The 27782-nt window shown below is 39.0% G+C and overlaps 2 protein-coding genes across 51 annotated transcripts in view; both read left to right on the top strand.

Moving 5' to 3' along the window:
- Positions 1-1622: 1622 nt before the first annotated feature.
- On the top strand, positions 1623-8997 carry LOC125900803 (E3 ubiquitin ligase TRAF3IP2-like). Its single transcript, XM_049596035.1, has 10 exons — positions 1623-1758; positions 1958-2346; positions 2444-2577; positions 5009-5162; positions 5356-5552; positions 7370-7458; positions 7552-7620; positions 7851-7955; positions 8045-8119; positions 8218-8997. Exons 2-10 carry the CDS (start codon positions 1991-1993, stop codon positions 8386-8388), a joined length of 1350 nt encoding a protein of 449 aa, XP_049451992.1. The 5' UTR covers positions 1623-1758; positions 1958-1990; the 3' UTR covers positions 8389-8997.
- Positions 8998-11453: 2456 nt separating this feature from the next.
- The window catches only part of si:ch211-266g18.10 (titin), a 53162-nt gene continuing 36833 nt past the window's right edge, over positions 11454-27782 (top strand). For 41 of the 50 annotated variants that reach the window (XM_049596861.1, XM_049596863.1, XM_049596864.1 and 38 more), the window contains exons 1-7: positions 20174-20312; positions 20404-21837; positions 24317-24376; positions 24551-24616; positions 26202-26966; positions 27141-27236; positions 27467-27559. In XM_049596861.1, coding sequence (XP_049452818.1) covers positions 20189-20312; positions 20404-21837; positions 24317-24376; positions 24551-24616; positions 26202-26966; positions 27141-27236; positions 27467-27559 — 2638 coding nt within the window. In that variant the 5' untranslated portion in view covers positions 20174-20188. Of the gene's footprint in view, positions 11831-14265; positions 14458-14556; positions 14641-14731; positions 14837-14913; positions 15070-15288; positions 15433-15545; positions 15690-15970; positions 16115-17067; positions 17188-17315; positions 17436-17543; positions 17589-17678; positions 17727-17834; positions 17862-20173; positions 20313-20403; positions 21838-24316; positions 24377-24550; positions 24617-26201; positions 26967-27140; positions 27237-27466; positions 27560-27782 lie in introns of those variants that run through there. The other 9 variants (XM_049596888.1, XM_049596893.1, XM_049596889.1 and 6 more) reach the window with 9 other exon arrangements.

The following is a 27782-nucleotide window of genomic DNA, read 5'->3' as shown; positions in this document are numbered from 1 at the left end:
ATTTTGGTTTCGTGCAGAAACTATGCAGTCGTCAACAAAGAATTAATTAGACTATGCAAAACGTTCAAGTTGAAAATTACAATTGCAGGGCGTGACAGGGGTGCAGTGGTTATCATGGGGTGGGGCGTCTGAAACCTGTGTCAAGTTTGTATGTTCTCCCTGTGTCAGCGTGGGTGTTCTCCGGGTGCTCCGGCTTCCTCCCACAGTCCAAAGACATGCAGGTTAATTGGTGACTCTAAATTGTCCGTAGGTGTGAATGTGAGTGTGAATGGTTGTCTGTCTCTATGTGTCAGCTGGGATAGGCTTCAGCCTTAGACCCCCAACAGGATAAGAGGTTACAGAAAATGAATGAATGAAAATTACAGACAAAGATGCAACAACTTTCCAAGTACGTAAGACATTTGACGTATCAGTCAGTCCTCTCTCTCCCACCTCCAACTGGCTCAGAACGCCACTGCCAGACTCCTCCTAGGTACCTGGAGGAGAGACCATATCCCACTTGTTTTATCCTCTCTCCACTGAATTGATTTTAAGGCTCTCTGTTTGTTCACAAAGCCCTTAATGGTCTGTTTCAAGTCCAGACTCAAAACCTTCCTTTATTCATTAGGGTTTGAGTCCCCCTGATGTGGCTTTCTCTGAGCTGTGTACCTGAAAGTTATGTTGCCTCTCGTGTATTTGTTTTTCAGCATTTTATTCCTTTGGCACAGCTCTTTGGTCAACGTAAGGTGTTTTTAAATGTGCTTTATAAATAAATTTGAGCCGAGGTAAGTTAATTTCAACAAAGTTAACAAGCTAATGTGAACTTAACAGCTTAGTAACTTTATAACAAACTTAGTTTAAGAAATGAATACAAATTTTGAAAAGCGTTCATGATTTTTTTTACATATTAATCTGTTGTTAAAATGGCATTTTGTTTGGTGAAGAGTGGATAATGGCTTCTTTAGGACTTGAAATTCAAACTTTAGCACTTGAGACTTGACTTGTGTCTTCAGTGCAAAGACTTGAGATTTACTTGTGACTTGCAAAACAGTGTCTTGATCCCATTTCTGTTAGTGACTAGATTAGAAGCTTCCCAGACTGTTAACCTTTTACAGAGAACACGCAGCAGATGGTGAAAAAGGTGTCAACAGAAATCCGTCACTGTTGTGTGAATGCGTGCAGCTGAAATGACTGATGATTGAGGGTGATTGATGCTTTGTGGTTTTCCCTCAGGCTGAACTTGATACAAGGGCAACATGACTGAACTCAGGATATATGCAAATCACACAGTAGGTGTCCTCCCAACAATTAGAGTGCGTTCAGCAGGATAGTGGAGCAATCTCTAATTTAATACCTGTTGACTTAGTGTTTGTTGTAAATGCATTTTGTCATGGTTTCAGCTTTTTATTTGTTTGGAGTTTCTGTTCAGGCTAAAATAGACTATTTTTTGTGGAATTTTGTTTGACTTTAGCCTCTTGTTAGTCATTTTGAGTACATCTTAAAAGCATTACAGCCCATGTGTTGTTGTTGCTTCTACATTTGAGCAACATTTCAAGGAAAATCATTTCAGCAAAATGTTTTAACAGGTAATTCTAAGAATAAGACTCCACTTATGAAAGCTATCCTCTAATTCCTGGCTAATCTGGCTGAGCAACACAAACACTGCATTCTTGCCTCTGATTGGACACAGCTGAAGCAGTGAAGGATTTGCATATAGCAGTCTGGAGGGCACACAAGCCTCGGCACTCACAGGAGTGTAAAGAATCCAGCAGAGAACAGGTAGGCCATTGTTACTCTTACTTTTCAGGGTGAGCCCTCGTCCCCAGGTGAGGATATCATTTCATGTTCTGTGCGACTGCATATGAGATAATTTCAATGTCTTAGTTCAACCATGTTTTAATCAGACAGCCAAGTTTGCTGTAATTCACTTTTTTTTCTTCTAACTTGTGTTTTTTCTGCTTCTGTCTGTCACTTGCAGGACTGCAGGCTGAGCTGAAGTAACCTGGCTGAGATGGAGAAATCTGAAAATGTTTTTTCCACAAATAAGTCAGACAGCTCCCTTAAACTCTTCAGCCCTGACGTCACAGTAAACAGTCTATTTTATGATAATCCACATCATCATAGAGCCACACCAACCTGCTGCACAGATGCAGATTATTTTTGCCAGAAAACGTCATGGTTTGGAGTCGGACATGTTAACCAAGGGTTCAGGGGTCAGCCGATGCAGCACAGAGAGCCAGAAGACAGAGGAGCAACTCCTGTCAGGATGAATCTCCACCATCGCCCTCGTCCTGCAGAGACCAGAGAGGGAGACATGAGAGGAGAGAGCTGCTGCTGGGACCAGTGCGGATCAACAGACACAGCTAGGTGACTGAGACAGACAGCCTCAGATAATGGAATATTATTCGTATTCGCCTCAAGGTTTAATTTGTGATGAAGTAACTGATCTATTTTTTATCTTCAGGAGTGATGATGACTACAATTCTCAGCTTCAGAGTGATGAAGAGGATCTTGAGCCTCCTCTGCCGCTGAGATCTGATGATGAGTGGCAACACTGCAGACCCTCTCTGCCTCCTCAACACTACATGCACAACTACAGTAAGGAAAAATCTATTAAGTGTGTTTAATTCATTTTTTTCCACTGAAATTGGCAAAAGTGGTAAATATGCAGCCTGCCTGATTTTAAAAAGATGATGCTGTTCACTTTAACCCTGCTACATTTCCCCAAAGCACCTTAGTTATTTACAACAAGATAGGGAAGGAAGGGAGGAAGTGAAGGAGGGAGGAAGGGATGGGCGGATAAACAAAGAAATGGGAGGGAAACAAAAACTGGATTTTGTTCTTTAAATACTTAAAGTTGTGGAAAATTACCTTATTTTTCTTCAAGTGTAATTCTGGCCTCTATTTTTAAGGCAGTGCACATGTTACGAAGATATAAACTTTATAATTCTCAAAATTTCAACTTTAATAATATTCTAACAGGTGACTTTAACTTCTACTAAAGTAATTTTTTGGTAAGACATCTGTACTTTTACTCAAGTGTGGCTTTCAAGTATGCCACCTACATCTGGTTACAATGTAAAATTAAAAATTCTACAAGTAAAAGTACACAAGTATCATCTGCAAAATGCACAGTATGAAAAGTAAAAGTGCTCACATCAGAATGGCTCCTTTCAGAATTGTGTTTGTAGATATTATTGGTTTATTATTACTAAAGCAAAAACATGTCAACAGAACTTTAAAAGCGCTGTATGAAACTCTGGAGAAAGACAGTTGATTGTTTAGTCTCATTCCCAGGTTGTAAAGTACAGTTTCTTTGGGTTGTTAGATGCACTGAACCACCAACCCAAAACTTCAGTATTTTACGACCTGGGAATGAGACTCAAGAATCAACTATCTTTCTCCAGAGTGACATGCGGCACCTTTAATGTTGTAGCTAATCAAGGTGAAGCAAATTTAAACTACTTGTTATAATGTTGGGTTTGATAATCTTTAACAATTCTGTACAACTTGAACACTTAAAGCTGAGGTGTGGATTCAAGTCACATGACTTAGACTCAAGTCAGACTTGAGTTACAAATTAAATGACTTTAGACACAACTTGACAACATGAAAGAAGCACAGACTTGCAATTCGATTGGCACTTAAACACTAGTGACTTATATACCATTGTATGTCCACTATATGCTGTTTGTCTTGTCACATTTCACAATATAAAAATAAATAAAATAATAATAATAAAAAAAAAACACCAATGACTCGTGACCTCACTTGGATTTGAACCTTTTGACTTTAAAATACTTAATACCTTTCTCCAAGTCCAAACATTAAAGACTGTGTTATTTCAAAAATGTGCCTCAAATCATTTCTCTTTATTTCTTGAATCAACTAACATTAACACTACTCATTCCCAGCAAGTCAAAACCTAATCTGTGTTCACATGGAGTCTGACAGATGATAGACGGCAAACTGGATATCATGTTACTCATGTTAGTTGAGAGCAGGACAGTAAAATTAGCTGAGGCTGCAGAGAATACTTGCAGCAGTAACAGAAGACGGTACTGCCGTTCAGAGTTAAAATATTCTAACTCTTTGCTGTCCTCTGTAGAAGGATTTATGGTGTATCTTAGCTCCTTCACACAAGAAGGAAATCACAGGTAATCTGGATAATTACTTGACATTACAAGAACAAAACTGAAATAATAAACAACAAATAATTTTAATTTATATCATTTATTCCAGTCTTTGTAAACAATACGGCATCACTATTGCAACATATCATCATGCATGTTTTGTTTTACCATCCTACCATTCTACTGAACAGCTGATTTCTTTCTCCCACACCGTTCAGAAGGTGCTGTCAATCAGCTGTCTCCTGCCTGATTCCATGTGAACGTAGCATGAATTCATTTCAAAAAGCTTTCGCACATTTTGTAAATGTAAATGTTTTGTAAATGTTTGGGACTTGAAACTCAAAGTTTGGGACTTGAATGCAGAGACCTGAGATGTACTTGTGACATTGCAAAACAACGACTTTGTCCCAGCTCTGCTGTAAAGCACCTGTTACCTTTAAAGTAAGAAGTATAATATTTCACTCTGAACCACAGTGAAGTACCAGAAAGTGCTGGGACTGCGCATGTAAAAGAACCTAAAGTTGAGTGAATGCCTAGCTACTTTCCACCTCTGTCACTGGGAACAATATGGATTGATTACTCAATGGGCCTTCAGGACACAGGCGCAGGGGCCCAAAGTGGCAGGGGCCCCTGACCTTCACCCACAACATGTCACTCAAATTAACACATACCGACCAGGAAGAGACTCTAAATGACCACAAAAAGATGCAAAGGAGCTACAAAGAGACACAAAATGACCACAAAGAAACCAAATGACTACAAATAGATATGGTATCACCACAAAGTCTGTGTTCTGTATTTTCATTTAGCTGACGAGTATAGTCTGTATGTATCTGAGCTGTAACCTCCTTATTGAAGCATTTTCTGCCTTCGTCGTGTGTTTCAACCATCCACAGACCTTCATCGCACCATGAATGTCAGGTATTATCACTCTGCAGGAGCAGAGCAGTACAACTGTAATCCAGTCAACAGATACCCAGCCACGCCTCAGCCATGTCACCACTCTGCTCCGTGGCAGCTCAGAAGTCCCTGGGATGACTCCCAAAACTGGTAAAAACATAAAGACTGTTGAAATGAAGGCCAGGTGCACCCCCTTTCTAACCTCACCCAGCACCAGCAGTACACAAACGCACAAAGTTTCTCCCAGCTCACTGTTAATGTTTGTGAGAAAATGTAGTAAACCAGGAGCTGAGACTACTTTGCATATTAGCCTTGTGTTTATTTTTCTGTCTCACTGCTTCAGGCTCCAACGTCATCATCACCTTCTGAATGACAGCGTGGCACAGGGAAGTGTCTCAGTGAATGTGCCTCAGTTCTCCGTCCCCCCCGTGGAGGGTGTGTCACAGGTCAGCGTTATGAACCTGGGCCCAACAGGAGCAGAGGCGTCCGTGTCACATCCACAGGAGAAAAGACGGACCATCAGTCTGCCTGATGAGTGCCGTGAGTCACTTTAATCCTCCCATTTAAAGGAAGGCGCTCATGTTTCAGGAGTGTGAAGAAATATTTGCATGGGGGAATTAGAAGTGACAGCAGGTCTTATTTGCATGAAGATACAACAGCAGAAAGCAGGGTGTGTTGTTGGTTGTGTGTTGACTTTATAAACCTGCCAGGTCTGTTTAGGGGCTTGGTAAAATAAATCACAGTATAATTGTTACCTCTGTTGTTTATGCAGGAGGTTAACATAAGGCATCCACTAAAGGGTTAGGTTGTTGTTGTTCTTTCCACAGGACAAAAGTAGTTTAAAATAATAATCATAGCATAATAATAGCCTCTGATTTGCACTGTTGGAAGACTTATCGTAATACATCTGAGTAAGACAAGCAGTGAGACAAACACCAATCAGTAACAGATAATTATTATTAATGATAGGTTAAGACTTTTGACTTTCGGAGCCAGGATGCAAATCACTGGCATATATTTTGGGAGTGCTCTGTAAGTGAGTCAGTTTAGGTCTGAGATGCACGAAATACTGCAAGGCATTTTTAACATAAAAATACCTTTCCTATTTAATACTTTTATTTCAAGAAAAGCTGACTTTCAACCTGGACATTTTAATGAATATTTATTTGGTGTTTTGATATCCGCTTTTTTGCTCAGCTCGCAATTTACCCTTTAATAATGAAAAAGATTTTAAAAAAGACTTTAGACTTAAATTAGTAGGAATCACCATGAAACTTCCCCAGTTGATAACTTGCAGTAGGACATTTATTTTTGTATTACAAGGTTTCAGAAATTTTATTTTAAATATGCAAATGAGGCATTATCCAATAATATATGTGCTGATTTGCATTCATTTCCAGAACAGAAATCCGAACACTGGATAAAAGCAGGTTTAAAATTCTTGTTGTCTTATTAGGAGTCACATGTGTTACAGAGGGAATTTTTGATATCAGAAAATACTGTCAAACAGCCATATAAAATATATCTTTGCCAAATCTTTTGAATTAAAATGTTTTTTAAATCAAGCTATGATGTATGAATAAACCCCTGTGCAAAAACATTCGTAATATAGATAGTAATAAAACTAAGAAGTGTGTTGTACGTAAGTGCAAATTAAATCGAAATTTTTGGCTCAGAGTTTGAAACTCATTTTGAGAAAATGGCCTTTAAAGATATATTTATAGGACACCACAGATGAATAGGGTAAAAATTTTAACTGATAGACATCACCATGAAACTTCCCCTGTTTGTGTGTGTAAATATGTGCTTTATGCTACATTTCCAGAACAGAAATTTGAACTAAAAAATACCTAAATGTGTATTTCTGACATTTTCTTCCCACTTCTCTGAAAAGAGACATGTTATGGAAGCAAAATCCTAAAACTGAACAGTGCATATAAAAGTATGTTTTTCACCTTAAACTCACAAACCAGAAAAATAGAAACCACTTTACATCCAGATCAACTTCTTACTGAGTTGTTGTTGAGAGTTTAGAGGTATTAATTCAAGTTAATGGTGATTTGTGAGGCCCTAGTTTGTGGTGTTGTATTAGATTACATAAATTATAAGGTGTTCTTCAAAACCTTCCAAAAAAAGCAGTAAAGTCTTAACAAAAATGTAATATTTTAACTATAAATTGTATTCAGTTTAGCTAAGATATATGTCTGCAGGGCTCTTCTATTGCATGGTTTTACAGCATACAGGTCTTTCGGAACTACAAAACTACAGAAGAATCAGTTCTGAGATTAATTTGATTTTCTGATCTCTTTCTCCTCTCCTCTCCTCTCCTCTCCTCTCCTCTCCTCTCCTCTCCTCAGGAAACGTCTTTATAACTTATTCTTCGGACATTTCCTCAGAGATAGTCCCGTTTGTAGACTTCCTCACGAAGCAAGGTTTTCGTCCAGCTGTAAGCTCCTTCCTCTTCACTGAAAAGCCAGATTTAGAATAAAAACAAAAACACTCATTGGTTAATTAATTAATTAATTAATTAATTCCACAGATTGACATATTTGACAACCCCATCAGACGCATGGATATCAACAAGTGGAAGGACAGTTACCTGAAAGATGTAAGTTTAATCAACCTGTTTTTATCAGATTTTAATTGCACTGCTTACACTGTCACATGAAATGTTTAAAAGTGGTATTAACAGATAATCAGTGATTGATGACTTAAAAGACAAAATTAGACTAAATATGACTTTGTACTTTAATACTGGATGTTTTGTGTTGTTTTGTATGTTAAATTTGACTTTTCAGGCAGTAAATGTGTCTAAAATGTTTTCTGTTTTTTTGACAGCCATCAACCCTGATTATCATCGCCATCAGTCCAAAGTACAAGGCAGACATTGAAGGATCTGTAGTGGACAGCCATGGTCTACACACTAAATACATTCACTCCATTGTAAGAACATATTTGTTTAAAAGAGATATGATTTGAATTGAATTGCTTACAGGTAAAATGCTTAAATGTTAAACATCTTATTTTGCCAGATGCAAAGTGAATTCATCCAGCAAGGCAGCTTGAATTTCAGATTTATACCACTTCTCTTCCTCAACGCATCCCAGGTCTGAAAGGATTTTTGTTTAATAACCTCAGGTTTTAAAGTTACACATTTTTCCACCCTTTCTCTCTTTTAAAACATGTATATGCATACTTTTTACAGAAGCACGTCCCATGTTGGCTTCAGAACACACGTATTTACCGCTGGCCACAGGACACTGAGGATTTGTTACTGCGGCTGCTCAGGGAGGAGAGATACGTTCCTCCTCCTGTGCCTCTGGAGCTCACCCTCATCATCAGGCCTGTGACCCCCAGTGCTTCCACTACACTGTAAAAAGACCTCAGACTCTATTAAAGAAGCGGATGTTGTCTCCGACTCTAAAAAGTGAGACCAATTTCGAAGTGCCTTAAACCTGGGTTCTTTACAATGGCCAGCAGGGGGCGACTGCACTGGTTGCAAGAAGAAGTCAGATAATATACAAGTCCATGACCCGACTTCTCATTCATTTTCCTAATGAGTTTATGATCTCAATCGATAAGTTCAAGTCTGCTCCAATACAGCATGAAGTTCAATTTGTAAATTATGGTTCCTTGTGATTGTCAAGTTGCTACCATGGAGACCAGTCAATCAGAATAGAGCTGTAGCAACGTGAATCCTCCTCAGCTCAGCTCTCTCGTCCAAATGTGGTCACTTCTTGCTCCTGCCAACCTCGATGCTTTGAAACAGTAGTCCAAAAGCTTATGACTGACATCACGTTGGTTATGTCCACTTCTTTTATACAGTCGTGGTGAAGACACAACTGTGTGTATGCATGTCTCTGATGTTTTGTTTCTAGCAGATTTTATTTGGAGTATTGTGCAACGTGTGAAATTAAAAATGTGAATATAAGCTCATGTTAAATAAAATGTACAAATGTTTTTCAAGATGTTTTAATAAAGTCTTTTTGTCTGTAACACAACACATCCACCACTTTTGTTCAGACTGTGATATATAAACAACTATAGAATTAATTCCTGTGAAATTCTGACCAGAAATTCATGCTCCTCAGAGGATTAATCCCAACAACTTTGGCGTTCCCCTGACTTTTTCTCTAGCGCCACCAGAAGGGTTGACATTTGTGGCCTTAACTGACATTTCTCAATAGCTATTGCCTAGATTGTCCAATGTGTTCTCATCCCAACTTGTCAAATATTGCCACATTGTCAGTGCACTTTAATGTCTACATACGACACGCTAGGTGTCCTCCTGCATCTGTTGACAATCTGGGACATCATATCAGTTCATGCTTGTTACATGCATTGTGTCTTTCTAAATACAATTGGGTATGGGATATTTCATGGGATATTTACAGTTTCTGCTCATCAGGTTCATACAAAATAAACTTACATAGGTAAAACACCTAATTATTTTTACATTTATTTCCTTGGGTAACAAAAGCAAGTGGTTAGGTTTAGAAAAGACATAATGGTTTGGCTCAACATTGACATGGGAGGCAACCAGCGTCATGCACTGCCCCTTCCACCTACCCCACAGGGACTTTCCAGCACCTATATTACGTTTTTACTGGCAGTGTTTCAAGCTGATGGCACTATAAACTGACGCACCTTTCCTGGTGTTAGTCACCAGGGGCCATGAGAGGTGCCTTTTCACGTCAGTATCTGATGGTGAAATCAATGACAAAGCGCAGTATTTGATGAGTTCGGGATGAGAACAGGCTTGAAAATTTGGTAAAATAGGGCCTTTTTGTACACCCTCAGGATAAATCGTAATAACTTCTGAGTTGCCTTAACTCTCCACTTAGCCCCATCATAAGGTTGTTTTTCTTTTGTCCTACAGTCACTTAGGTTTCTGCATAACCATCAGATTCACCTGTACTTTGTGTTTGGTGCTATTAAGCTAAGAAAACATGTCTTTCAAACCAGTTTGGAAGTAATGTTTTCTTTAAAAAAATCACCATAATTACATCATTTATCAAAGCCAGAAACTGTAAAAACAGAACTTACCACTAGATTTTCAAATGTCCAACAGTCCTCGAACATATTATGTGGGACGAACATCTCTGGCAGTAAAATCCCATAACCAGATCTGAGTTTAAAATAGTGACATTTTATCAAATTCACTTTATTCTACGTCTCACTTAAAATTTTGCCAAAAATAAACCATTTGCATGAACTTTGTTAGTTCACATGCATGCACAAAAAGAGTAAAAAAAGACAACTCCAGATTTTCATCTTCAACTTTTAATTTGTAACTTTCAAACATCAAAAGGTACATTTATCTGCTTATCCTGTTGGGAGGCTAAGCAGTGACTTGCCAGGGATGTTAATTTGCAACATTTCCTCATAATGTCAATAGCAAACTAGTTTGCTCAACATAATGTTTCTCTCAAAATGCTGTTCCAAATTAGTTATATTTTGATTTCTAGGAGACAGGGCTGAAGATGGTTAACATTGTAGCTGCTTAGCATTAGCAAGTTAACATTGTCATTGCGAGCACGTTAGCATTCTAATGGTAGCATTTAGCTCAGAGTACAACTGTGACAGCACAACCTCACAGAGCAACTACCATAGCTCTAATCTTATTTTTATGTTTTTAAGGGAAAATATAATTATTTCTTTCCACTTTAGTATCCACAAGTTAACATTGTCATTGCGAGCATGTTAGCATGCTAATGGTAGCATTTAGCTCTGTACCACTGTGACAGTACAATCTTGTAGAGCAGCTAGCATAGCTGTGGTCTTGTTTTTTGAAGTTTTAAAGAGAAAACGTCATGATTTATTTCTACTTATATCAATATTTTTTTACTTATTTACCTTGTAAACAGTCTCAGGAATGTATATTCACAGGACTAAAATAGGAATTCAGCTGTTGCAGGTTGCTAAAAGGATCACAGGATAAATGCTAATGCTAGACCTTTCTTTTTGGTTCATTGGTGAGGTAGTTTGTAATTTTGGAAACTGCTGCATATAACCAAATGTGACAACACAAAAATAAAGTGATGAGCAATGAAAAACTTAATAAAAAATATGAAGTCACCCACATGAATACCAGGCCATGAGTGTTGTGAACATAACTTTTGCTGCTGTTGTTTAGTGACACTTAATAAACTCAGTTTCACCTGTGTTGTTGTCCATTCCTCGTCCTCAGCACCTGATTTGTTCCAGTTTAGTGGGCAGATTAAACTGGCCCGCCAGTAGGGGCTCCCAATTCAGCCAACTGATCTCACACACACCCCCTTCAACCGCCAAAAAAGGCCTGCCAGAGCGGCTGGTGTGCAGGGCTCCAGCTAAGAATAACCTGGACCTTCTGGGGGATAAAGTTACCTTGAAGCCTCCCTGTGCTGTATCCTGACCTATACCCATGTGAGGCACCAATAACACTGGGTGGGATATTCTGTCTGTTCCCCCCCTCACCCTACCCAGGCTCTCTGCTTAGCCTGGCTCTTTCCTTCCCCTGCCTTGCTTTCCTTTGCCCCACCGTCCCCAGACCCCCCTCTGCAATGCTGCCGCATTGGCAGCTCCAAATTCTGCCACACCTGAAAATCTTTCTTCATTTTTGTTAAATCTTCAACAAGACCAACCTGAGGATTATACAAATCAGACAACAAGAGTGGAAATGGAATAATTCAATTGACTTGGACACTTTTTACAGATAAGTGGATGCTGATTGGATTCCTACTGAAGCTGTGATTGTCCATTCACTTCTGCATGAGGAGGCTTTGCCCCCAACTCAAAGGACTATAACTGAAATTGTCTGCATATCACCATGGCTGAAGGTAGGACTGTTACACCTGCATCAACACTGAAATAAACAACATATACTGTCTGCTACACCACAGAGAGCCTAAGTCATATAGCTTTGCAATAACTTAATGGTGGTGTTTTCATAGGGTGCGTCCTCTAAGGAAAATGTGTTGAAAGTAGGTTGCTAAAAATACAGGATATCATGTAGCCAGAGTATTAGCATTGCTCTCCTGTGACAGACGTGACTGCTGCTGGGGCTGACCTCTGCTTTGCAACTTTTTCTATTTAAAAATAAGCCTGAACTTCTCATTAGTTTTTGAGCAAACAAGTTTTCCAAACAAATGTTTTGTTTGATGAAGCTTCAGGACTTGAATGTACTGAGCAATAACAAGTGGTGTCATTTAAACTCAGCGCACATTTGTGGTAAAATACTGACACCATCTGACCGTCCTGAATACTTCTGAAGGGACTGTTTTGAGTTTTTTCATATCTCAGCATTTGTATATGAGGAAGTGAATCATGAGTCAGGCATGCTAAGAGTTCATTCACAGTTGGAAGGTGTCTCTAACACCTTGGCACCAGGTCCATGTTGGAAAGTATGTGTGTTGACGATGGTGAGGATGTCACTAAATGCCATCACATGAATTTTCCACTGGACTAAACAGATGGGAATCATGTGCGTATATGTTTGGATCTGATGAAATGAGAATGACACATGACACATGACACAGTCTTTTCTGGTCAAAATATAGTCTCAATAGTTCACATATATTATGTGTTGATGCAGTGGACAGGTTGTCATTTGATAAATGGAAATACAGACACACTCTCCATGGTATAAAGTTTAATCCTTTTGAGCACAAAGGAAATATCTTTCACCTGTCGTGGCTTAGTTTCAGTGTGTTGAGGATGAGTGTGACGAGACTGGAAAGGTGGCTATGGAAGGGCACTACCGTCCCAAATATGCTACAGGAAACTCAGAGATTTGACTAAACCATGTTACCGTGTTAATGTTATACGTTGTTGCTAGCTCTGAATAGATGGGATAACTATAGATTTTTAAAGCTAGCGGATATTCTTAGTTTTTTTTTTTACAAGGTAATATCTTGACAAAGTAATATTCAAGATTAAAAAAAAAAAAATTCACTGTGGTTAATCAGTTGCTAAACCACGTTGTCACTCAGAGGTCCTAAAAACCTAATTTCTTAACTGACTTTCTACTCTGTGCAACACAGGTCTGCATGAAAACACTATTTTCCATTAAGTGTGAGAAGTTTGAGAAGTTTTGTATAGTTTTTTACCTAAGAGATTTCTGTGTTTGTGTTTTTGTCCTTGCATTTCTTACTGAACTGAAGTTGGTTGTGCTCCATTTAGAGTTTGCGTATGATTCAAGACCACTGTCAATCCAGTCTGTGTGATCGAAACACATTCAAACAGTCCTGATGAAGCAGTTTAGATGAGTTATTGAGTCTTAAACTCTCCACGTGTAATAACTAAGGATGTTTTTTAGAACTGTAACGATCTTATTTGCTTATTTAAGTGAACAAAACACACAAGATCCTCCACTTTAAAGACCCTGTCAATACTTATATCAACTTTTAAAAATATAATAAATCAATTAAAAACAATTAGCCAGTATTCTTTTGTTTGTACAGATACACATAGCATAAACAAACATTTTTGAAGGGTCTGTTTAATGTAATAATTAAAGAATTGTGACCAAGATATGTAGTGCAACATTTTACGGTTAAAAAAACAAAAATATTGAGTCAGCTGGGACCGGATCATGGGGGCAGCAGGCCAAGCAAAGCACCCCAGACATCCCTCTACCCAGCAATGCTTTCCAGCTCCTCCTGGGGGATCCCAAGGCGTTCCCAGGCCAGATGAGATATGTAATCCCTCCAGTGTGTTCTGGGTGTACGACTTGGACGTGTCCAGAACACCTCCAACAGGAGGCACCTTGGCATCCTAGTCAGGGATGCAGGCCGTGCCTTGGGTCATGGGGCTCCATTGGGCTCAGCCCGAATAAATAGTATGGAGCCATCACTCTGTGGGCCCACCACCCACAGGGATAGGTATCAGGGTCTGGTGCATTGTGTGCTGGGTGGCAGGCAGGCAGGGGTCCTGGGCGTGCTGATCCCTGGCATCACATTAAAGGTGTAGGGCAAGCAAGGAACACTGAAAAAGAGCAAAAAATACCTGTACACAGCACTTTCCCATAGCACTTACAAACGTAGCCTCTTTGAAACTGTCATCATATTTAACCTGCGTGCCACTGTGCAACGTTATATACTATGTGAACTGAGTCTGACTGTAAAAGAACAAATTAAATATGTAAGAATACATTAGAAAGAAATAACACTTGTTCCAGTGTAGCAGAGGCAGCGGTCAAACTAAGCGCCAAAGGTTGAATCACCACAGGACTGTTCTCAGAGTGAATTTACTGTCTTTTATGTGTTCACGTAAGGAGCCTCCTCCGCAGCCGGTGGGTCCAATGCAGCAGCTGCAGCACAGCCGAGCTCGCTCAAGTCCGCAGGTCTGGGGTTCCTCAGGAAGCTCAAAGTGTCTGCAGAGCTGCTGATTGCCCTGGCTGCTCTCCTGTCATGGCTTGTGGTGGGAGTGGTGATGTTTGACTTTGTGGAGTACAAGGCCGTCCCCGGTTAGTCACAAATACCATAAAATGTTTTAAAAATGTCTCTTTATTGGAATTTCAATTAATCAGACATTCTTATCATCATTATCTGTTATTATTCTCAAGACATTCAGCAAATTGTTACTGACCCCGTGCAAGCTGTAAACGACGCTGTTGATGAAGTATCCAGTCTGCTCAATAAGTTTCAAGGTATGTACGAGACACCGAATGCATGTCACTTTTTTAAAAGTGTTGAAGTAAGTATTGTAATATATGACTCTCATATTTCTGCTCCCCTTAGAATGTGCACCTGATTTAAGTGACCCCATGTCCGTCGCCACCTACGCAGCAGAGGAAATATCGGAAGCAAAAGATGGAGTTGTTCGATATTTTTCAGATGAGGAAGGTATGAAAACACCCACAAAAATTTTAGCATACATGTGATGTAACCATGACTCTAATAATCTACTCCCAAACCCACAGGGAACTTCTACCTCAGCTATGTGGACCCTGTGGTCATTGGGAGACAAGCTTTCCATTCAACGAATGACTTCATGGGTGGAGTTGTGGGCACCTTCAGGGACAGACTGTGTGCTATAGTGGACACTGTATTGGACACTATATCGGGTATAAATAAAGGTATGTATCCCATATTTTATTGCTTATTTCTTATTAAGGAATTTGTCTGCCTTCCCCTTTTTACTAACAAGCAAATAATGTGATAATTGCCTTACTAACCTGAGAAGAAAAAGACTAATGCAAGTAACACTGTACTTCAGTAATACTTGTGTTAATGTTAATGTTAAAGTTAATGTTAATAAAATGATTTCCCCCCATAAATGTCCTTGTTTTTCTCAGGAAAAGTTGACCTTAGCTACATAGACCCTGTGGTCATAGGCAGAAATGTCTTCAGTGTTACAAATGAGTACATGTGTGGAGTGGGGCGCTACATCCAGGGTGTGCTTTGTGCCATTTTGGACACATTTCTGGATGTAGTGAAAGGTATTTACTTGTGTTATATCTTTCTAATCTGTACCTCTTAACAAATTAAAACACAGCATACAGTATTGTTTTTATACATGCATCCTTATTTGATTTCTATTTGTCCTCCGCAGGAGCTGTGGATATGAGCTACATGGACCCTGTGGTAGTTGGCAGAAGTGCCTTCAGTACCACTAATGAGTATGTCAGTGGAATAGTGGGCTCCATCCAGGACGTGCTCTGTGGCATCATAGACAGTATACTGGAAATAACCAAAGGTACCTGTCTCATATTTTAACTTTTGTATTTCACGCCTGTATTGTTGAATCCTTATTTGTTGCCTAAGTTTATGACTAAATCAACATTATTCCTCATAACTCTTAGCTTGTGTTTGTTGTGAGTTTATAACAGGACTTTTTGTATTGACAATTATTCACTACTGGCCAGTATGTTGTCCTAGTTGTCTAAAGGTGTCTTTTAAAATGTCCATATAACGTAATAATAATAATAACATTAATAATAATAATAATTTGTTGGCTTGAATGTTTGCTCTTCTCAGGAACCACTGACATTAGCTTCATTGACCCTGTGGTTGTTGGCAGAAATGCCTTCAGTTCTATTAACGACTTTGTGAGTGGGATAGCAGGATACATCCAGAATGTTTTCTGTACTATCTTTGATGTAATACTGGACACAGTAAAAGGTACAGTATTCTAACCTTTATCTAATCTATGTATGTACTGAGGAGTATTGGGGCCAAGCATAAGGAAAAAAATAGATTTTTCAAAATTTTGTATTACGAGAATGAAGTTGAAATGTCGAGAATAAAGTGAAGATGTTGAGGACAAAGTAAAAATGTCTAAATTAAAGCTGAAAATATCTACGATTAAGTTGAAATGTCAAGAATTAAGTTGAAATGTTTAAGAATGAAGTCAAACTTTAGTCTTAGTGCCAGGCATAAGAAATAATAAGTCAGAGAAGAAAGAATTTTTTTCTTGCATTTCAAGAATAAAGTTATATTGTTACAGTCGAACGTTTTAGAATAAATCAGACTATTAGCATCAGTGCATATGGCTGCCTCCACAAAATATCTAGTGTAGATGAATTGGTGATAGTAACAATGAAAGGATTTCTTTATTAGCCCATAAACACAGTGTGCTAATTAGCACACTATCATAACTTTTGAGAGATTGTGCCGAAAACTGCGTCTGTCCAGAAGGAGAAACTTGGAGGAGTTGGCCGCATTCATGCAAACTTAACTAGCTGGTAATGGACGATGCAAGATGGTTACACCTGCGTGCAATAAATAGAGGATATATTTTGTCACAAGTCACAATTTGATGACCAGAGGAGATGATTTTATCAATCAATCAGTCAATTTTATTTATAAAGCCCAATATCACAAATCACAATTTGCCTCACAGGGCTTTACCATGACCCTCGCAGAGGATAAGGAAAAACTCCCCAAAAAAACCCCCTTTACTCTTGCCATTTGGCTTCTTGTGATGCGATTTCTTTTTTTAAATCTCTGTCGTTTCAATTTTTGTCCCTATGCCTAGACCTAATAATCCTCTGTAATGTTGATCTACCACTACTATGTATGCTCTACTGTAGCCTGCTAACAGCAGTTTTCACTTTGACCTGTCTGCTGATCAGATATCCAGAACGCTGTGGGATTCAGCCCCATGTCAGCTCTGAAGAGAACAGCAGAAATTGCCACAGAGCAGATTAACATGCTCGTGAGCTACGTCTCCACAACGCTGACTGGTGACCAAGGTCTGTTCTAACATATGACGACATATAAATGTTATGCTGGAATATTATTGTGTTTACATTTACTGTAACTACTTTCTTTGTATTATTAACACCAGCTTTCACTGACTCTGTGGTGTTCTGATATTTAGGGATCTTACCTGAAGTGTCCATTGACCCCATGAAAGTTGTGGAAGACGCTGTGTTGGAGTTCACAGACAAGAAAGATTTGTTCGTGGCCTACATGTCCAGTATGCTTGTTGGTGAACAAGGTATGCTGGTTTGCATCAGTTATATACAATAATAACATAAACTTTACTAAAAGATTCATAAATGCGTACTTTGATGCATATATCATCATTTTTTCTTTCTTGTTTCAGGTGAACCTGTTGCCCCTCCAGTTGTAAATGTTGTAACTGAAAAAGGTTTCACTTTTTAGTAGTTTTAATTTACCTAAAAGCATCTTACCTGCAAAACACATCTGATTCTGACTGATTCTGATTCTCTTTGTTTAGATGAAACTGTAGCTCCCCCAGCTGATATACCTCTGGTACAAAGGAAAGGTAAGCAATGATAATATTTTTACTCCATTTTCTTTGCTGTAACACTAAAATCATGTGTCAAAAATGAAGCTAATTGTCTCTCATCACCACACTTTCTTTGAAATGTAGGTGAATTTCTGCCACCGTTTGAAAAAGGTAAGAAAACACCACCATTTACAGCAGAACTGCACTGTAATGTTTATTAATAGACATGTGCAGTGTGTGCTGCCAGCGGCTAGTCGCCTTTCATGCATGCTTGCATTGATTTTTGTTTTCCTTTCTTCTTTGTATGACCTGGTCTGTTCTGTTGAGTGTATAGTACACTTAGCTTGAAATACGATGAAACTGTATGTCAATCTTGTTTAAACAAACTCCATTTGCACTTTAACAGATATGCCGCATAACCACTGTGTACTTCCACTGTAATAAATGTCTATGTAAGGATGAAGTGACTGCATCTCCCTCTGTTTGTCACACTGCCCGTTTGTGGGATGTTACATTTCATGGAACTCTGCATTCATGTGTTTTTCCATTCATGTTCCAGTATTTGTTTTGTTCTATAAGTTTTTAAAAATATATATATCTATATTTCTATGTCATACTGAGCATGAAAATTTGTCTTTAATATGTGTCCTTTGGAGTTGCATTCCTCTGATTGACCAACTGCCACCTGTATTTCATCCATTTAAACATATGTGATATACTGTATCTGTGTTTGTATGTCTCTGGATTGTTTGGACTGAATGACGTGTTACTGTGTGGAATATTACATTTTATCTTTGCATGGAGTCATTCAAGTGCACACCACGTGTTTCAGAAGTTAGCCTTTGGAATATTAATGGCTGTAGTCATTTTGAGTGGTAAAATTTTGGGGAATGGTGATGGGAGGAAAGAGAGTAAAGGCCTTCACACACCGAGGGCGTGACAAAAAAAACAACACACAAATATGAAATACTTGCCTGTAAATATTGTGCCTCAAAATGATACATTCTGGCAGCGATGTGAATTTGTGGTAACAGATTTGTTGATTCCTGTATTTGCGGGGCGAACACTGAGAGAAATTGACCTTGTTCCAATAGAAGCGACTGCTTAATATTTTCATTTTATGTGAAAGTACTTAAGACAGACACAAAAGTTCAAAAAAATATTTTGACAGGCAGATTAATAGCACGGAAAAAGAAAATGCATCTGGTGTGTGAAGGCCTGAAATTGGTCAGTGTTCCATATTTCTCTTTTCATAAACAAAGCCCATGGAAAGACTAAAACCAAAAATGAGTTAATCCAGCCAGCAAGTCTTTGTCTGTGTAGCCAAAGCCTGATATATTTTATTTGCCTGCACCAAAGACCAGGGATGTTGAGTTCCACGTTTTTCACAAACTTAAAGACTTCACAGACTTTAAGAAAGTTGCTAGCCTAGTAACACTGAAGCTACAAACAACCTACAACTTGACCCTCTTTCCATTCATAATGAATATCTGATGTTCAGTAGTAGCTTATTTATAGAATTTTTAGAAAACTTGATCATGTACATGTGCCATTCGTGATTGATTAATTTAGTATCCTATAAATATACCATAGACCTCCACTGTTGATGCACATTTTGTTTATTTTATGTCTATGTATTGTGCAATATACACTGCTCTGCTGCTGTAAATACTCACTAGACCAAGAAATGTGTAGTAATATGCTGCTGAAAATAGTCCCCATTAAATCCATTATTTACCACTGTCAGAATGAAGCTTGTTAAAAAGCACAGTGCCAAGCTGTAAGTTTTTTTAAGCTACCAACCTTTTTTAAAAAATTAAACTGTACATGCATGACACATTGTCTTTCTTTTCTTTTTTAATTTAATATTTACATCTTCAGTAAGAGGGATGAACGCTTGCATTTTTGGTTTTGGTCATTTCCTAAGATTTGTTTGCAGTGGGCTAATTTTAACGGAGCTGCGTACAACATTCAGAACATTATTCATAAAAACAAACGACTATTTGCTCTGTAAAGACATAGAGCAGTAATGGCGTCATGAAGTCACACTGCCACTGTGTGTGCTCTACTCTGAGCTTCTCTGTGTAATGTTGCTATGTTCTGCATTGTGCTCATATGATGGAAGCATAGCGCCAGCTCTCTAGTTTCCCCCTAGGTTAATGTTAGCTCTGTCAGCACTGTTACTATTGTTAGCACTTTTTTAGTTAGCACTGTTAGCTTCTAGCTGCTGGCTCAGCCACCTCATGTTGATCTGTGTGCAGACAAAGTGTCCCAGACTCTGAATGTTGTATACAGCTCTTTAAGCAAATGTGGAAAGTCATGAACTGCAGCACGTGGTGTGTACTACAGTATATAATGTTATGAGCGGTCATTGTTCCCATTTCACCCCATCAAATTTTTCCGTACCTGAAAATAAGTTTGGGACTGCGTGTCCGTGTAAAAGATGAGAAGGTCAGATAAGAAAGGTCACAAGGGTTGATGATACAGTTGCAGAGATCATGCAAGCTGCCAGAGATGAAGCTGCTGCTGCTGCAGCACAGTTAAAGACTGAGGAGGAGGAGGCCGAAGTTCCTACTGAAGCCACCAGTGAAGAAGATGTGACAGAGGCAGAGGAAGATGATGGTATTCCTTCGGTTTTTCTTTAATAGTCACATTAATTAGTCAGATACAGGATCAGTAACAGGCACTAAATTTGTCACTATCACATCACTAGTGAAACATGCCGACGCCGAGGAGGCGGAACGTGAGCCATCACTGGAAGATGAAGAAAAGGAGACTGATACTGAGGAAGAGGAAATTAAAACAGAGGAGGGTACAGCACAGCAGGAGGAGGAGGTAAAAGAAGATAAGGAAAGCGTTGGTACAGAAGAGGAGGAGGAATTAAAACAAAATGATGACGAAGAAGAACAGGAAGAGGGAGATATTAAACCAGATACTGAAGAAGAGGAGACCAAAGCTGAAGAAGTTTTGGTTGAAAGGGACGAGGAGGAAACAACAACAGAAGAAGATGCTGTAAAAGAGAAGGAGGAGGAAGGGGAGGCCACAAGGGAAGATTTGGTAGAGGAGGAGGAGGAGACCAAAGCTGAAGAAGCGTTGGTGGAAGATGGGGAGGAAGAGGAGGAGACAAAAACTGAAGGGGACCCAGTAGAAGATGCTGATGAGGAGGAGGAGGAGGAGGAGGAGGAGACCAAAACTGAAGGGGACACAGTAGAAGATGATAATGATGAGGAGGAGGAGGAGACCAAAACTGAAGGGGACACAGTAGAAGATGATAATGATGAGGAGGAGGAGGAGACAAAAACTGAAGGGGACACAGTAGAAGATGAGGAGGAGGAGGAGGAGGAGGAGGAGACAAAAACTGAAGGGGACACAGTAGAAGATGAGGAGGAGGAGGAGGAGGAGGAGACAAAAACCAAAGGGGACACGGCAGAAGATGATGATGAGGAGGAGGAGACAAAAACTGAAGAAGAAGCAGTAGAAGAGGAGGAAGAGGAGACAAAATCAGAACTTGTGGTGGAAGAGGAAGAGGAAGAGATCCAAACTGAAGAAGATTTGGTGGGAGCTAAGGAGGAGGAAGAGGAGGAGCCAAAAACTGAACAAGTTCTGGTAGAAGATAAAGAGGAGGACACAAAAACAGAAGAAGAGGGTGAGGAGGAGGAGGAGACTGAAGATGAAGATCTTCATGTTGATGAAGAAAACATTGGACTAACTGACACTGATGTCAAAGACCAGTTTGTTAAAACTGACCAGGACGATCAAACTTTAGATCTGGACGATGATGAGACTCCAGAAGAGGAGGAGGAAGAAGAAAAACAGGACAAAGTTGAGACGACAGAGGTGGATGATGACAATGACAATGAAGATGAAGAGCCACCTGTCCAACAACTTGATGTAAAAATTCTGTCAGCTGAAAAACCTGATAATGCCAGTGTAGTGCCTGAACCTGACGATGAGGAAAACGAAGAAACAAGTATTCCCGAAGATGACAAATACTCTGACATCATCGTCGATCATGATGAAAACAACAACAACAGTCAAAGCGGGAAAACTGATCACAAACGAAAGCGGAAGTTTCATATTCCCTTTGAGAAGCTCAGGAGAGTCGGATCCAGAGCTCACAGAGAACACCTTGGCGAGCATGAGAAAGGTACAGCACTCCCACCATCATCATCATCATCACATAGTTTTCATCCTGTTTTTCATTATCGGGTAATGAACATGTTTCTGAATGGTGAATGTGTTAATGATAAATGTAATGTGTCATGTTTACATTTTCTTAACATATTTTCACGGCCATGTTGAATGCTCTTTGACCTGTCGGTTGAGACATGACTAAACTTAATAGAGCCTGACAGATACCTGTTCAATGACTGATGTAACATATTTCATATTTTCATTTCAGTGCTTTATGTTGTGTGTTCATTTGTTTTGTGTGTTGTTAATCATCAAGGTTTATAGATTAGAGAAATATTCCAACATTTTAGGATATAGTATGTTTTGTTGTTTTACCCAGAATCAGAGAAGACAAACAGGATGAATTCTAGCTAACGAACTAGCTAAACTGCAGCAACAAAGAGTCACATGCAGAACATGCCTTATAACAAGGGTATTCAACGGAGTATTCAACAAGCCAAGGACCCCACAGCTTAAAGAGGGACAGAGTACATTGTAGTATAAACCTGAGTTAATCCTCTGAATATTTTTGGGTTTTCTCTCGCTTGAGCTTGCCTGCAGCTGCTGAGTTAGCAGCAGGTGTCGCATGGCTAGGTGCGTTAGCTTCACTCTCTACGTTTTTGCTTTTGGTAAGTCAGAGTCACTTGCTTGAAAAGTTACGAAACAATTTATTTTAGCTCATAAGAATGTCCATACACTTGGAAAAATAATACAGCTAAGTGACCAATATGTTTCAATAGTAGCTAATTTTAGCTAACTGGTTCACCTTGCCGCACAGTGATTTAGCGTTAGCTAGCTTGCATGAATGCGCAAGGAATGGATTCAGCCGTTAGCCTATCATGTTGTGTAACGTTACTGTAAAGTAAATGTTTGGTTTTAATGAATAGGTTGATATATTTATTGTGTATTTTCAGACATTTTTTAATTGTTGGAAAAGAAAAAGAACTTCAATTATCAAACAGTAATTTGGTGCCCCCCTTGCAGAGTGCCCCAGATATAAGTCCTAAAACCTGTAAAGAAGTTAGCATTTTTGTAAACTCCAGTGCCCTTGTCTTGAAGTCAGTGGGTTTTTAAATGGGTTTTAGGGAGGGAACCAGTGTGATGCTAACTTCTGCGTTAGCTTACGGAAAAACATCATCCCTGCAGCACTTCACTAACTCTGAGGACCCATTGTTAATGCTAATGCTTTCAAGTTTTCTTCACTAAAAAAGTAATTCAGTTATAGTTGTCTGTGTATACATGGGTACATTGCAAACAGGAACTGCTAACAGCTTATTCTGCATACTTTTAAAAATGCCAAATTGCCAAACTGTAAACAAATATAGGCCAAAAATAATAGGTCCCAAGTTGTAGGCCGCAGTTGAGCTAAGGAACTCACCTGGACATGTCTTAACTTCAATTTATGTTGCTCACACAGGCCTGCTAAAGTCAAGTGATGTCTTTGCATTGACTGTACTACATTGTAGCCTCTAAATTTAGCTTTGAGTTCAGTCTGGACAGTCACAGGTGTTCGGGCTCACATAGCTCTCGGATCATAATATACCCCACTTACTTGTGGAAAACAAGGTCACCTTTACCATATATATCTCTGTAGATATTTTCTATTCCTCATTCTAGGAAAAATAACTTTGTGCTCGACCAATCTATTTACTGGACTTACAGGGATGTAACTAATATTGATCTTCTCATCTGACTACAGGAAAGATGGGCACATTTACTCATATGCTGGTGTATTTCTTTAAGAGATAAATTGTCAGTACAGTTTTAACTGAAAGGCAAAGATGGAAATAGCAAGATTAAATCAGGTTTTATATAGATCAGAAACTCATCCTCACTATAGCTGCACGGAAAGAAGATCTCCGGACTAATACAGTACAGGGTCTGCGATTTCAAGCTCGTTTAACCTGCATGCTCCCTCTGATGAATCAGCAAAGACAAATCTATTTTCCAAGGTGCAAATTGTGTACTTAAGTGTTCCCGCTTTAGACCCAACGGTCACTGCCAGTGAGCCAATAGAGAAAAGGGCAGCTAGATGGAGCTAACAGGCTAAGAAAAACATGAATAGATTTCTGGATGAGGACATGAATCAGCATTCTGATGTACTGTATGATCTTCCCTCCAGAGTGAATTATGTATCAATGAAAAATGATTACCAGATGATCACGTCATTGTAGACATAGCAATGTGATGACAGAAAGACGTTGGACAGATGATACTTTTTGCTGGAATGAAAATCCGGTCAGGACAGATTGTTTTAACAACATAACACCATTTAGCTTGGGGTGTGTTTTTGATCATAGTGTTTTTAGCAATAGTGCTTATAGTGCTTATGCAAGCATGGTTATTTGTCATGATAACAATATCACACTCTGATTACTGGTCAGAATTGCACTGTTATCTGCTTTTTTTTTTTTTTTTTTTTTTTTTACATATTTCTGCATGATATAATTTAGTTCTCAAAGAGGCAAAGGAAAGACATGCAATAAAAGAAGTTAAAGATGCCATTATTAAAGGTAATACTCTTAAAGTTATGCACCCTCTTCACTTTGCTCACTTCCAACATTCAATTTATATTTCTTAATGTCGTAATTAAATGTATTGATTTGGTATAATTTAGTCAAAACAATAAAGCACTCTACGCACACAAGCACCTGATAGTTCTGCTTATGATTTACTGTTGCTAACAGAACTAAAAGAAGAAAAAGTAAAGGAGGAGGCCAAACCCCTGGAGAAGAAACCGCCAAAACCCAAAGGTAATTACACTTAATGATAAAAGTAAAATATTCTTTAAAAGTACATGTGAAAAAGTAAAAACAAGACTGAAACTTTATGTGGAGTATGTACCAAAGTTCACAACCAAATGTTGATATAGTTTTTTATTTATTTATTTATTTTTTTAAGTTTCTTGCATATGACTTTTTCCCACTATTATTACATACTAATTACAGTGGTTAACATGAAAAGCAGGTGTAACGTATACGACTATATTTCTCGAAACAAATTACATTCACTTGCCTCTTTATTAGGTACACCTGTTCAACTGCTTGTTAACACAAATAGCTAATCAGCCAATCACATGGCAGCAACTCAAACCATTTAGGCATGTAGACATGGTCAAGACGACCTGCTGAAGTTTAAACCGAGCATCAGAATGGGAAAGAAAGGTGAGTTAAGTGACTCTGAACGTGGCATGGTCATTGGTGCCAGACGGGCTGGGTATTTCAGAAATTGCTGATCTACTGGGATTTTCACGCACAACCATCTCTAAGGTTTAAAGAAGATGGTCCAAAAAAGAGAAAATGTCCAGTGAGCGGCAGTTCTCTAGGTGAAAATGCCCTGTTAATGTCAGAGGTCAGAGGAGAATGGCCAGACTGGTTCAAGATGATAGAAATGCAACTCAAGCTCAACTCGAATAACTGCTTGTCACAACCAGTGTATGCAGGAGACCACCTCTGAATGAACAACAAATTGAACCTTGAAGCAGATGGGCTACAACAGCAGAAGACCACGCCAGGGAGCACTTGTCAGCTAAGAACAGGAAACTGTGGCTACAATTCGCACAGGCTCACCAAAATTGGACAAAAGAAGATTGGAAAAATGTTGCTTGGTCTGAATTTGGCGTAAACAACATGAAAGCATGGATCCATCCTGCCTTGTATCAACGATTCAGGCTGGCGGTGGTGGTGTAATGGTGTGGGGATATTTTCTTGGCACACTTTGGGCCCCTTAGTACCAACTGAGCATCGTTTAAATGCCACAGCCTATCTGAGTATTGTTGCTGACTGTGTCCATCCCTTTACGACCACAGTGTACCCATCTTATGATGGCTACTTCCAGCAGGATAACACACCATGTCACAAAGCTCAGATCATCTCAAACTGGTTTCTTGAACATGACAATGAGTTCACTGTACTTCAACAGCCTCCACAGTCACCAGATCTCAATCCAATAGAGCACCTTTGGGATACAATGAAATGGGAGAGTCGCATCATGGATGTGCAGTCAACAAATCTGCAGCAACTGCATTATGCTATCATGTCAATATGGACCCAAATCTCTGAGGAATGTTTCCAGCACCTTGTTGAATCCATGCCATAAGGAGTTAAGGCAGTTCAGAAGCCAAAGGGGGGTCCAACCTGGTACTAGCAAGGTGTACCTAATAAAGTAGTCAGTCAGTGTATGTTTCAGTATTGGTAACGTTCCAACTTGCACACAAAGGGCACAGGGTACTTTGACCAGCTTCAGTTATTTCTATGGAAAGTGCTTTGCCACATAAATGTATTTTATTATCTACATGGTAAGTACAGGGAAAACTGACACTTTGATGGTTGCTTTTAGAAGAAGAGCCTATAAAGAAGGAAGAGCCAAAGAAACCAACCAAAGAAGAGAAAGAAGTCAAGATAACATTCAAAGAGGAGGAAAAAGTCAAGAAACCTCTCAAAGAAAAGAAGGAAGTCAAGAAACCTGTCACAAAAGAGAAAGAAGTCAAGAAACTTGTCAAAAAAGAGAGAGAAGTCAAGAAACCTCTCAAAGAAGAGAAAGAAGTCAAGAAACCACCCAAAGAGGAGAAAGAAGTCAAAAAACCTATGAAAGAAAAGAAGGAGATCAAGAAACCTCTCAAAGAAGAGAAAGAAGTCAAGAAACCAATTAAAGAGGAGAAAGAAGTCAAGAAACCACCCAAAGAAGAGAGGGAAGTCAAGAAACCTCTCAAAGAAGAGAAAGAAGTCAAAAAACCTGTAAAAGAAGTGAGGAAAGTCAAGAAACCTCTCAAGGAAGAGAAAGAAGTCAAGAAACCTCTCAAAGAAGAGAAAGAAGTCAAGAAACCACCCAAAGAGGAGAGAGACGTCAAAAAACCTCTCAAAGAAAAGAGGGAAGTCAAGAAACCTCTCAAAGAAAAGAGGGAAGTCAAGAAGCCTCTCAAAGAAGAGAGAGAAGTCAAGAAACCTCTCAAAGAAGAGAAAGAGGTCAAGGTGATTTCCAAAGAAGAAAAAGAACCAAAGACAATCTCCAAGAAAGAACCAACAAAACCCTCTAAAGAAGAGAAAGAAATCAAGAAGACTCAAAAAGACAAAGAGCCTGTCAAGAAAAGGGATACTACGACAGGTAGGCGTAGGCCAGCATTACAATGTTTTTACACAAGGATCCACTGACTATCCATACCTTGTCAGTTATCAACAGTAAGCGCCTGCAGCCATGCTATGACAATGCTAGCATGTTCACTATGCTCACCATCTTAGTTTAGCTTGTTAACTGATCAGCTTTGCCTTTTTATTTAAGATGCTGCACCCAAAAAGGCTGCAAGGAGGGTGAGAGTAGTCAAGAAGAAGGTTGCACCTGTCCTGAAGAGGGAACATCTGAATGTCACAAAAGCAGGTGAGATAACACAGCGCGTACAAAGAACATGTCACAGTGACATTATTTTCTTAATTAGCATTTGATGAATTTTGCACTAACTCAGCTTAAACCCAGTCAATGGAACAAAAAGACATAATTGGCTACTTGTTCAAATGGCTTAAAGCAACCCATGTTTACATTTCTGCTTACATAACTTCCCACAAAAATTGTATTGAAATCAAACTTTGTTTTTCTGCTGTTCATTACAGCTGAAGAGCCCAAGAAGGCAGTAAAGGTACTGAAAGCAAAAAAGCATATAGTTCCTGACCTGAAAAAGGAACACATGAATGTCACAAAAACAGGTAGATAACAGGCCACACTCATTACCATATGCTAACTTTAAGATACAGGGTGTAAGATCACAAACAATAGGCAATCTCGAAAATATAAAGAATCAAGAGTAGACCAAAATTTAAAACTACTGTTCTAATAATATTGTCTTTAAAACATAGATCTCATTAGACCCTTTTCATCTCCCCACTACAATATGCCTTCAATATTCATGGTGCTAACTGCTAAATATGC

Source organism: Epinephelus fuscoguttatus, linkage group LG14 (genome assembly GCF_011397635.1).
Source record: "Epinephelus fuscoguttatus linkage group LG14, E.fuscoguttatus.final_Chr_v1".
NCBI classification, from domain to species: domain Eukaryota; kingdom Metazoa; phylum Chordata; class Actinopteri; order Perciformes; family Serranidae; genus Epinephelus; species Epinephelus fuscoguttatus.
The sequence above is the reverse complement of the archived record's forward strand: the minus strand, read 5'-3'. Positions and strand labels throughout refer to the sequence as shown.

What these genes read in the sequence shown, in the direction of transcription:
- LOC125900803 (XM_049596035.1), top strand. Translation starts at nt 1,991, where the DNA reads ATGGAGAAATCTGAAAATGTTTTTTCCACAAATAAGTCAGACAGCTCC. An exon ending in TGGGATGACTCCCAAAACTG is followed by an intron (nt 5,163 to 5,355) that starts GTAAAAACATAA and finishes TCACTGCTTCAG; the next exon opens with GCTCCAACGTCATCATCACC. An exon ending in AGCAAGGTTTTCGTCCAGCT is followed by an intron (nt 7,459 to 7,551) that starts GTAAGCTCCTTC and finishes TTAATTCCACAG; the next exon opens with ATTGACATATTTGACAACCC.